Consider the following 13,040-nt stretch of genomic DNA (forward strand, 5'->3'; position numbering starts at 1 on the left):
CCCTGGATATCTCTTACAATTTAAAACCTGGTTCCTAAATCTCTGTCTTACCATTATATAATCTATTTGAAACCTTCTAGTATCTGCAGTCCTCTTCCATGGATACAACCTTCTTTCATGATTCTTGAACGAAGTGTTAGCTATGATTAAATTATGCTCTGTGCAAAACTCTACTTCTTTCATTTCTTACCCCCAATCGATTTTCACCTACTACGTTTCCTTCTCTCCCTTTTCCTGCTATCGAATTCCGGTAACCGATGACTATTAAATTTTCGTCTCCCTTCACTATCTGAATAATTTCTTTTATCTCATCATACATTATTATCCCTTTTAGATTTTGTATTTATAACCCTGTATTCACCTGACCAGAAGTCTTGTTCCTCCTGCCACCAAGCTTCACTAATTCCCCACTATATCTGACTTTAACCCATCCATTCCCCTTTTTAAATTTTGTAACCTACCTGTCGGATTAAGGGATCTGACATTCCACACTCTGATATGTAGAATGCCAGTTTTCTTTCTCTTGATAAAACGTCCTACTGAGTAGTCCCTGCCCGGAGATCCGAAATTGTGTAAATCAGATTTATGATTAAACAATGGAATTCCAGGATGGAATGTAACATTACCAGAGAAGGAAAGTTGCTACTCACCATATAGCGGTGTCTATCACAACCCAGCATCTCCACCATATGGTGAGTAGCAACTTTCCTTCTCTGGCATTGTTAGATTTATAATTAAAAGTATTTGAAAGCCATTTTGCTATTTCTAAAGAAGCATAAGTTTTACTTTATGCATTTCATTTTATCCACTGAAAATGTCGTCAGTTGTAGCATTTATGTCTGATTTCTATCACATTTGGAAATGTCATCTGCATCCACACTTTAAGTAGTTTGCAAATACGGATTTCAAATACCTGTAATAAGCATTTAAGAACACTGTTGCCACACAAACAAAAAATTGTTATCAAGTCTAGTTTAGTCAGATAGAGGTAAAGTTCACACAGCATTGAGTAGATCACTGGTAACAATAAATTTTTATTGCTTTTGCCAAAAGTATATAACTAAAATTACATTAAATATGAACAGAGCGAAACGTTACACAATTGCTCCGATTTGTTCCGGACTATCAGTTTCACTCAAATCATGCACAATCACTTCTCAGCATCATCACTGTCTGAATCTTCACCATCTCTAGACGATCCAAAACACTGCTCAGTCACTATCATAAAGACGATCATGGTTAGTTCTGTCAAGGTGACTGGAAATTCCATTTTTTGATAAGTCTTTCAGATATTGGTTATATAGTGGCACATTTGTGACACAGAAACACGTTGCATACGACCTCCTGGCGTCAAAGTTGCACTGTACATTATGTAGCCTCTATAGAATTGTCTCATACTTGCTTTGAATATGATTTATAGAAAACATCCACATACTGAAATGCACTTGTAATGTTTCCAGAAATAATAACTGTCACAGTTTCCTTCTTTCACATTTCGTTTCACTCAGTCACCAGTGTGCCTGCAAAAAATTATCCAACACATGCACTGCTTTTGAGTGAAGAATAGCTCCTGGCCACTTATTCCAAACTGCTGAAATCCAGTCTAGGACGAGTTTTCCCATCATCCAACTACCGTCACGAGCTCTTACAGTGATACCAGTGGGCTGTTTCAATCTTTGAGGAGGGTTCTCTGATTAAAAAACACATACGGTGGCCATTTTTGTCCATGAGCTGTAATGCATAATGTCACTATACACCAAGGCTTTTCTGCACCACATGTATGTATTTACACAATATGTTTGCCTACGTTATCTACACTCCTGGAAATGGAAAAAAGAACACATTGACACCGGTGTGTCAGACCCACCATACTTGCTCCAGACACTGTGAAAGGGCTGTACAAGCAATGATCACACCCACGGCACAGCGGACACACCAGGAACTGCGGTGTTGGCCGTCGAATGGCGCTAGCTGCGCAGCATTTGTGCTCTGCCGACGTCAGTGTCAGCCAGTTTGCCGCGGCATACGGAGCTCCATCGCAGTCTTTAACACTGGTAGCATGCCGCGACAGCGTGGACGTGAACCGTATGTGCAGTTGACGGACTTTGAGCGAGGGCGTATAGTGGGCATGCGGGAGGCCGGGTGGACGTACCGCCGAATTGCTCAACACGTGGGGCGTGAGATCTCCACAGTACATCGATGTTGTCGCCAGTGGTCGGCGGAAGGTGCACGTGCCGTCGACATGGGACCGGACCGCAGCGACGCACGGATGCACGCCAAGACCGTAGGATCCTACGCAGTGCCGTAGGGGACCGCACCGCCACTTCCCAGCAAATTAGGGACACTGTTGCTCCTGGGGTATCGGCGAGGACCATTCGCAACCGTCTCCATGAAGCTGGGCTACGGTCCCGCACACTGTTAGGCCGTCTTCCGCTCACGCCCCAACATCGTGCAGCCCGCCTCCAGTGGTGTCGCGACAGGCGTGAATGGAGGAAGGAATGGAGACGTGTCGTCTTCAGCGATGAGAGTCGCTTCTGCCTTGGTGCCAATGATGGTCGTATGCGTGTTTGGCGCCGTGCAGGTGAGCGCCACAATCAGGACTGTATACGACCGAGGCACACAGGTCCAACACCTGGCATCCTGGTGTGGGGAGCGATCTCCTACACTGGCCGTACACCTCTGGTGATCGTCGAGGGGACACTGAATAGTGCACGGTACATCCAAACCGTCATCGAACCCATCGTTCTACCATTCCTAGACCGGCAAGGGAACTTGCTGTTCCAACAGGACAATGCACATCCGCATGTATCCCGTGCCACCCAACGTGCTCTAGAAGGTGTAAGTCAACTACCCTGGCCAGCAAGATCTCCGGATGTGTCCCCCATTGAGCATGTTTGGGACTGGATGAAGCATCGTCTCACGCGGTCTGCACGAACGCTGGTCCAACTGAGGCACCAGGTGGAAATGGCATGGCAAGCCGTTCCACAGGACTACATCCAGCATCTCTACGATCGTCTCCATGGGAGAATAGCAGCCTGCATTGCTGCGAAAGGTGGATATACACTGTACTAGTGCCGACATTGTGCATGCTCTGTTGCCTGTGTCTATGTGCCTGTGGTTCTGTCAATGTGATCATGTGATGTATCTGACCCCAGGAATGTGTCAATAAAGTTTCCCCTTCCTGGGACAATGAATTCACGGTGTTCTTATTTCAATTTCCAGGAGTGTATATTAAAATAGATCGACATTTGATATGCAGTCCCTATCTGAGGAAGTAAATAATTTCTGCATCAAATCTGGATTACATAATGCTGGAAAGATAGTAAATTGTTTTTGTAAGTTTGTGGCAGTTTTTGCACCATGGTAGCTCTACGACAAAGAGACAGATTGTTTTGTTGCATAAATTGCTGAGCCTGCCCATACAAAACTAAATTTTACTGGTGAAATGTTTCTCCTGTGTACTATTTTGCAACCACCAGTTTGAATCATTACCATTGTAATGCCATATCACATTTCCTATTTTGAATTATAAAGTGAGGCAAATCTTTTTCCACATCTGGATATTTACACTTTTGCCCTTGAAATGCAAACTGGCTTCCCAAAGTATTTAGAAGTTTCTGTTCAATTGCAAAACTCCGACGAATGTTTTTTCATGTACATCAAATCTGCATCATGCTTTCCATTTTCCTTTACATAGCTAGTAACTTGAAGTTTAAATTTCGCCAAGTCACTGGTATGTTCACTCACAAACTCACAAACCAAAAGATCAACTTTTCTCTCGCCTTCAACTTCCCTACATTGTCCCTAGAATTAGTCACATCACCAGACCTTCCAATTGAACTTCCTTGTAAATTTATAATGCTACCCTTATTCAAGATTTACTTTTTACTGTAATCTCATGTCAAAAGTTTAGGTGTGGCATATATTTGCAGGTGGCCTATAGTCGCACAAATATAGTATGGTGTACCCCAACGATCAGTAATGGGACCCCCTTTTGTTCCTTCTGTATATAAATGATTGAAGCTTAAATGTGGATGTGCATAAAGTATCATATTTGCAGATGACACAACAGTTCTACTAGAAGGGAAAAGTAAGGGAGAATTCCAGCAGTCAGTAAACACTGTCACAAAACAACTTAGGAGCTGAGCAACGAATAATCAGCTTGTAATAAAGAGCACAAAAAAAAAATTGCACCAAAATTGCATATTGCTTCAAACAAGGACACATTTATCCCTTTTGTCTCCCAACGATGAATCGTGTGGTAACAGTACGAAACCAAACTCGTAGGGCTATGGCTGCTAAACAATGCAAAATAGAATAAATACATTGAATACCATAATGCAAAATTGAGCAAGATATGGCACCTCCTTTGCTCACTGAAATCCTGCTGTAGTGAAAAAACAATAATGAACACAATCATGTCTACTTTCATTCTCACTTTAAACATGGGGTGACATTCTTAGGAAACTCTAAAGCAGTTATCAACACTCTTGAACTGGGCAATTAGAATCGTGTTTATCTGCAAACCTAGAGACTCATGTAAACCTCTTCTTAAGATCACGTTTTCCTGATGAATCTGTTATAAAAACCCTTATATCCTTTAAAGTAAATGTAACAGATAAGGACTTCAGGTTGGCAAAAAAAACTTTGATATTCATGATCACTTTACCATACAAAACAAAAACTTACATGTAATCCAAATCAACACATCCTTATACCACAATTGTACTTTCCAAATAGGAGTTTAACTTTATAACAAACTTCCTGAAGCCACAAAAGCAGTTACTGAGGTGAAAAACTTTTTGTCATATTTAAACCATCACTGCTTTTACTCTATTTAAGAGTGTTTGAATTTATATAGTGTGCTATTTAAATACTTACTGTATGAAGTGCATTAGTGTAACCTTAAATAAGTATGCATAGAAATTGCTTTCACCTTTATACTTACCAATTGACTTGTCCAATGTTTTATGAACTGGTTTTGTTGACAACAGGACCAGTAAAATACAGTCTACTTAAAACAGTTCTTTTAAATGACTATCCAGTAAATGATTTGGTGGGTTTGTAAACTAATCCAATAAACTGAGTCATATCTTTCACAACAATAAAGGAAGTGATAGTGATGTCTTAACTGACTCTGTCCAGAGACACTAATCTGATGTTTTATTAGGGGGCATTACATATTGCGCCTGTCTTAAAGTCTTTAAATAAAAGTAAATATTTGGTAGGATTCCAGTAAATTGGACACAGGTCCATGCGGTAACCAAAAATAGTGGATAACTACCAAATTTTAATAGGTATGTGACTGTAGCTCAGTTGCATGTTATGGATTTTTGCGTGCAAGCAAATAATGACAACAGGGCACCTCATTTGGAGCAAATTTTTGCATGTGCAAGTTAATTCTATTTAATGGGCAATTAGCTAGGGTTTTGAAAAACATATAAGAAGTTTGCTTATGTGGTTGCTTTTATTAATGGAGATTTTTTTCAGATGACAGCTTGACATGGGAAAGAATTTTTTTTTTATTTCATGGGATACTGATGATGAAAAGATTGTGATCATGATATTTTCTGGAAAGGACGAGTTCTCTTGATAACATTTCATAATCACATACATGAGATATCTAGCAAAGGGAATGTGAAAAGTTGGCCGTGTATGAACATTGCCTAGAAAACATCATCATACTGGAATTTTAATATAAAAGAAGTGGGCAAAATTGGAATAACAGCAACAGAGATCAGGGGTGCACACTTAGTAGGGCATGGAGGGGGGGGGGGGGGGGGGTCTGGACATTGGCCAAAAGCAAAGATTTAGCCTTGATGCTTGTAGGGACAAGAGAGCAGCAGATTCAAACATGGTGCTGACCACTTGTAACAAGTGACATCACTCGGTCCCACAGCAGGACAGAGCTGCCAGGGGCTGCCCAACTTGCCTTCCGCGCATGCACTACTCTGGACCCCTGTGGAAGGTTCCAGATGCTGCTGTTAACATCCATGTAAACAGAACTCCATGCTAGCCCTGGCAGTCAGTGATTTCATCTGCTGGCAGTCAGTGATTTCATCTCCTGATGACAATGCCGAGACAGCTATCAAATGTTTGAGTGTTTTATTCAAAATGATGCAGCTTGTAAACCAAAATGATTTTAGAATACAACATGCAAATTAAAAAAATACAAAATGATGTGACTGGAGGCGGTAAATTCATTCTTTCCAGATAAAAATGTACAATCTTAACAGCAATGTCGTATCACTCTGCATGGATAGTCTGTGAGGCTAGGCCGTGCTTGAGGCACTGCTAGTTTTTGCAGTGTGGTTAGTAACTGGAAGTTCACATTAAAGTTAAACATTGATCAGAGACTCCTACTATTCCTATTTGATTTATTGTTTTTATAGGTTTTATTTGTCTTTTATCATCTGTCTCATGACATTCCAATACTTTCAGTTCAAATTGACCTGTTGCCCCTTGTAACCTGTTCCTCTCACTTTTCATCATTTTGACCCTTCTGATATCTCTTATTATTTTTATTTTGAAGTGCACTCAATTTTATGTTTTTGTACCTATAATGTATAAAGTCCAAATGCTAGCAACATTTTTGTTTGTTTTAGTGCATGATGTGCTTGGGTCTATGGATTAGTCATCAGGTGCAGCCAAACCATAAGCGATGCGGGGCGTAGATGAGCTTGTATGCTGCTTATGTATGTTGAATGAAACCTGTGTTATTATCCCTTTTCTGTTAAGTTCAATACAGTATTATAGGTAGCAAAACAAGATTTTTCATTGTTAATTTGAGAGAGTAAAAAATGGCAGTTTTTAAATATTTTTCCAAAGTAAAAAAAGTTCAGTGCTGAATCCGCCTTCATGGTACAATTTATTTTTAATTGAAAACAATATTTGAGAAATAGGTTTAATAAAGATCACTGCATGCACGTCACCCATGCTTCAGTATTTTTGATGTCATCAGTGACTATTGTCATGAAGAAGAGTGGCCATGTGAAAATTATTGTATCTCGGGTAGCAAGTTGAAATTTGTTGTCACTGAAAGTGGTAAATGAGCTGAGTAACTAATAATTTATATGTTAATACAGCAACACTGGACCATTTTGATGACACAGATTGCCACAGGACATGACACTTAGTAGACTTACTTTCAAAATAGTCCATAGTTATTGGACAACAGCTATTGCCTCATTCAGAGAATGATCCAGTTATTCTTTGAAAAAATGAGTACTTCTATTATTATTATTATTATTATTATTATTATTATTATTATTATTATTGATATTATTATTGTTATTATTATTATTATTATTATTATTCTGTATTCCTTTTGCACCTCACTTGTTGCTGAATATATATATGTTTTCAACTTAAATGTTTCACTTTAACAGTCATAGACATCCCATTTCTATGTTCTTCAAAATATCTTCTTAGACTTCCTTTACAAATAAAAATATATTTTCTTCTCTTCTTGAGTGTTCAGTACATATAACTTCAAAACTTTGTTAATTCAAAATTTTACTATTACACATTTTCCTTCAACACATTTTCTGTTTTACAAGCTTATTTTAACAGAAATGTGTTTGAACTGTATTTTATCATCATTCTAAGCGTAACTGATGATAGATGCCAAAATATCTGTACTGAAAAAGTTTAGCGAGGAGTAAATAAGAGGGAAAGAAAGCCATTTTAACTTTATCATGTGGTGAAATTTTCATATCCCATATGAGCATTGCTGCAATTATGCATGAGATCTGCATATTACATTTTTTAACTGTTTTAATATTGTATTGCTGTAGTCATACCTCCAGATATTCTGCTTTGTAGTGAAAATTCTTATTGTAGAGCTGCCAAGTTACACACAGGGAAAAAAATGAAACTAGTACTTGTTGACATGTTTGAGTGAATTATAACATTTATCTTTCACAAAATAACACTTATAGCTTTTGACTTACTACTACAGCAAACAAATACTTTGTGGGTTTTTTTCATATCTTAATCTATTTGGTTATTTTTGCAAGGCTGCATGTATTACTAGCATTTGCTTCCAGAGTCTAGTTTGTATCGTTAGAGTAAATCCCCATTCTAATAAATTTTTAGAAGTCCTAATGTCAGTCAGGAAATGGGTGGGTAGATTTTTACCGTTTTGTTATATAATATCTTTCACTTCTGTTTTTCTTTTTAGGCTGGTCTGAAATGTGAGATCTGTGGCTTAGAGTTTTCTGGAATGGTAGTCCTTGAGACGCACCTTGCGGGAGCCAAGCATGCAAAAAAGGTACTACTGTCAAACATAGACTTTCACAAATGTATGCACTTTGTTTTGTGTCCACGTAAAGAGAGAACAAACTTTTTTTTTTACAAAACATGGCTAACACATTCAACAATTTTCATTTTGTGTGGGGGGGTGGGGTGGGGGGGGGGGGGTGCTTTGACACGTTATGTGCCCTCCCCTTTTTTGCTTGTAGGTTACTGCTTCTAAATTCACAGAATCTGTAATTGGTCCACTAGCCCCGCCTTCTCACCTCTCTGCTGTCACTAGCCCTGCTCCCCATAACCCCCTTCCATTGTCTGTATTTCCCCCACCATACACACATATTCCACTGCCTCCCCTCTTTCTTGCTGACACCTACATCCCTTCCGCTCTTGTCTACCATCTCCAAATAAGTGATCTAGAACTAGGGTTATGACATGGGGTTGTTATACTTGGAGTATTGTTTAAATTCTCATCCTTAAGTCATTTCAGTAGCCTGCAATGACACTTCAGCAACATTCTTATTTTTGATACTGTCCCATATTGGGAAGTTAACAACTATCCATCCTACATATTTCCCTCCATCTCACCACCTATTTACACACTTTCTCATGACTTTCACTACCTGTTTACTGGCCATTCCATCCTTCCTCCAATATCTCTATTTTCCTCCTCTCTCTTCCCATCTTTTGCTCCTTCAACCAATACCTCACTTCTCAGTATCTCTGTCCCCATTACTTTTATGCCTCTGCTCCACGTCTCACACCTACCCCAAACAATCCCAGTACTATTTCTTGTATGTGCATGCAGACTATTGATGTGCAGTCATTGCATGAATGTTGCCCGACAAATGAGAATTAGACCTTTCTCTACATCCATTAGGATCTCTGTAAGCTAAAATACAGTGAATAAATCATATAATGAAATAAAGTGTTCTTAGTATTTTGCAGAAATTATACACAGATACAGTGTAAGTTGAAGGTGTATAAGAACAACATAGTCCATTGCTGATGCAAAGTTCTGGCAGACTGTAAATAATTTAACAGTAAAGGAGACAACTCACTGGATAGCAGATCCTTTTAACAAGCTAGAGCGCACACACACACACTCACACTCACACTCACACTTCTACGTGCCTCTTCCAGGTACTGGCATAGGTGTGTGTGTGTGTGTATGTGTGTTTCTATTTATACTTTTTGCACAATGGTGTTAGTGAGAACTCTACGATACTGCCACTGTTTTAAAAGGAAAGAAGTGACTATTGGAACTCTTGTGTGCATTAAAAGTATTTTCAGTGAAGTCTACTGTATTATTGCCCAATCACATTTACTGTTATAAATATGTATCTATCCTGCTTGTTTTACACATTTAAGATGACTTTGCTGTTTGTATAATTATTTGGATGGAATTAATATTCAGCAGAAATGATGCTTTTCTCTGCTTGCTTACGTTTTTCTTCTACTATAGGGAGCAGTGAAATGAAGATGAGATAGATGGAAAAAAGCAAGTAAACTGTTTGTTGTCTCAAAAGTAATTACCGTAACTGAAACTACATTTATCCTGTTGCGAGACAAGACAGTCATTGCTTTCATGGAAAAATGTTTACAGTTGCCTATGCAGCCATGATTGTACCCAAGCATGCACCTCTTCATTCAAAGGAAATCAACACTCACAGATGTATTTTTTCAGAGCTCCAAAAATATGGAACTCGCATTGGAGAGCTCAGGGCTGTGTGTAGAGAATATGTAAGAGCTTACAGGTGAAATTTCTGCGGCAGTCGAAACTACATTGGCAAAATGTTGGCCCACCCAGAGGAAAGATAATGAGATGATTGAAGAAGCATGTGATATCCTGCAGTATGGTGCATAAGGTACTGACAGTAATGAGTCACAGGTAGGAATAACTGGAAGGGAATAGCATATGAGAACAGGATGACATTATGCTGTGAAATGCTGGAGACAACTGAAGGAGTGAGGGAAGGTTCATATCTCGCGCCATGAATGTGACTGGAGGGCTGAAGAGGACTCTCAAAGAAGGTGCAACAGAGGGAGGGTGAGGAGCATCAAACATGTCACTCCCAGATGGTGTGTGATGCACCACCTGAAGGGAAGGCTCCCAGAAGAGTGGCGAGGTCACCGGTGATTTGGGTGGAGCATCAGCAACAGGACAAGTGGCACTGCAGCCAGTGTGAATGGGGCTGGTGTCAAAGGCGCTGGTGGCAGTAGTGCCAATGTATGGCACCAAAGGAGGAACGAAAAAGGTTAAGGAAGTAGTATGAGAGTTTGGATGAATGGGGACTAGGAAGGATGTTGCACCCGGAGGGTGCTGGTGCTGGTGGCAGTAGTGCCAGTGTATGGCACCAAAGGAGGAACGAAAAAGGTTAAGGAAGTAGTATGAGAGTATGGATGAATGGGGACTAGGAAGGATGTTGCACCCGGAGGGTGGGAAGTAGCCGGAAGGTGTCAGAAGTGCCAAAGGCTGTGAGTGTTTTCGTAAGGAATCAGTACTGGCAGGCGTGAAGAGTGACATGGAGAATGATTTAGATTAGATTCAGTTTTTGTTCCATATACCCAAAAATGAGATGATTCTCGTGGATGTGGAACATGTCAGAAACTGTAGCATAAAAAAATAAATAAAAAATAAAAATGATTGAATGTAAAACTACCTTGATCATTTGTCAGGAGATCGTCAAAACAGGTGAATATGTTACAGTAAGCTGGAAGTGCATAGAAGCATGAAGATTGTTGTAATAGGCATTGAGTTGATCCTGTAAAAGTGAACATAGGACTTGGTACCAAGGTCTATGCTAGAGTTAAGAACTAATGGTTGAGATGGGTAAAGCACCAGAATAAACAAGGAGAAAAACTTGTTGACCAGTGCCATCTTGAATTGTAAGGGCTATGAAGCACTGTTCCAGCCATCTGACGAAGGTGGGCCATGGCTCCAACTCTTCATTGAATTCCGGAAGTAGCAGTGGCTGCATCGTCGATACGTGGGTTAAATCAGCATCCAGGCAGGTTAACTTCTGTAAGAGAAACTCAAAAGTTGTGTTACAGACACTGTGAGGGAAGCAGGAGCTGTGCGAGACATCTGAGGGCTGTGATGCCATACTGAAAAGAAACTGTGGGTGTTGAGAGCAGATGTATGCTGCAAAAAAATGAGCACCAGTTCTATGTAGTGCATGGGTATGGAAAGGCTGCTCAGGACAACCAATAAAGCACAAAAAGTCTGGAAGTCTGGTCTTTAGTCACTGTTGGCATGTAATCCCTAAGCCAAATATCGTTCTCAAAATTTTAGTGTTCATGACCAAGGCAAATGTTACACTACAATAGGTGTGCCCAGGCAGCAAGGAACAATTGTATGTTAAGTCCAATGAACAGAACACAGTAGCACAGTTTCTTGAGAAACAAGCATGTTGTGATTGTTTCAGGCTGGAAAGTCAATCCCTGACATTATACTGGAATGTTATTGACTGAAAGTTAGTCAGTAATTTTGCAAGGCATATTTTTGCCTGAAACTCAATCATTGATTTTGTTCTGGAATTTTCTTAAATTGACTAAATCTGTGAGTCAATGGTCACCACTATGTGCTTGGATGCTCAAGGATAGAGTCCAGCAAGTCGATGAGCTCGAGGATGGTTCAGCATGAAATCGAGCAACGCCATTGGCTTGGGATGGGTTGAAGACAAAGTCCAGTGTGGCAGTGAGCTTGAATGTGGGTTAAAGATGGAAGTCCAATGAGCAGAGGGTGCTCTTTGATGGCTTGGCTGCTCGGTCACTGCAGTGAGATCATTGTTCTGCCTAGTGATGTGAACTGGTCCAGAGTGGCCGAGTGGCATCCTTAATACATGCCCAGTGAAAAAATACTGGTTGCAACATTCAGCAAGCACGTGGCTCGCAGAGTGAGTGAGTGCCTGCGATGGTAGTGCTGTTTTCGATGATGTTCGTGTTGCTGGTGCACGGCTGGTGCTACATGCTGCCATGGCAGCTGCTGGTGATTTATTAGACAACAACCCAGCGTGTTCATTTTTTGTCGTACTGTTTTCATACGATCTTTTGAGGTAGTGTTTGCTAGTTGACCAGAGCTGCAGCAACCTACAGTACGTGTCTGTATGGTTGGGGAGACAGATACAGCAAATAAGTCAGTTATTTGACATATTAGCTGTTGGAAATTGCTAAAGAAAAGCAGTTTCATTACGCTGAGTAAATGTGTAATTTGCTGGATTTTGTAAGAGACATTCATTAGTCTCTCAGAAATAATTTTATTTCTTAGACATTCACAGTAGTGTGTCACCTAATGATCAAACACTGGGGAATGTATCAGTTATAAGATGCTAACAGATGCATTATCTCAGTTCTTGTTACTTGCTTTGCTATGGTCCATATTAAAATAGTTACAAATGAGCAAAGTTTGCTTATTTTTTTACAGTTTGCTTTTATGTCTTTTAACCCTTGAAGAAAGTTTTTTGTCTCCTGTCAGTAGAACCATATAAGAATACTACAGTGTTATTCTGAATGCTGATATTGCTATAGCTGATATTTTTAAATTTTTTCCTCTATTTAATAACTTATTTTATAGACCAGTGGTTCCTAACTTGGGGGTAAAATGTAACTTACTGAGGGGTAAAAACAAAAGGCTCCATTGTGTTTCAGCCATGAAAGTACATTGTTTGTAAAGGATCATTATGAGTTTTTTAGTATTCCATAAGAGTGTAATGCAGATTGCGTAAGTTACCAATACTTACATTTTTTTATTTCAAAACTAGCATTAGCACGTGAAATGGTGTGATGGA

The 13,040-nt window shown here is 39.7% G+C and overlaps 1 protein-coding gene across 10 annotated transcripts in view; it reads left to right on the plus strand.

The window, feature by feature from the left end:
* LOC126336894 (zinc finger protein 346-like) overlaps nt 1-13,040 on the plus strand; it is a 148,631-nt gene that overhangs the window by 90,860 nt on the left and 44,731 nt on the right. For 9 of the 10 annotated variants that reach the window (XR_007565021.1, XR_007565020.1, XM_050001011.1 and 6 more), the window contains one exon: nt 8,183-8,272. The exons of the other annotated variant lie outside the window; for it this stretch is intronic. Coding sequence is in view for 7 of the 9 variants with exons in the window: in XM_050001011.1 (XP_049856968.1) it covers nt 8,183-8,272 (90 nt within the window). In the remaining 2 variants the exon portion in view is untranslated. The remainder of the gene's footprint in view (nt 1-8,182; nt 8,273-13,040) is intronic. 10 annotated transcript variants of the gene reach the window in all.

The sequence above is a fragment of the Schistocerca gregaria genome, chromosome 2, assembly GCF_023897955.1.
Source record: "Schistocerca gregaria isolate iqSchGreg1 chromosome 2, iqSchGreg1.2, whole genome shotgun sequence".
Taxonomy (NCBI): Eukaryota; Metazoa; Arthropoda; class Insecta; order Orthoptera; family Acrididae; genus Schistocerca; species Schistocerca gregaria.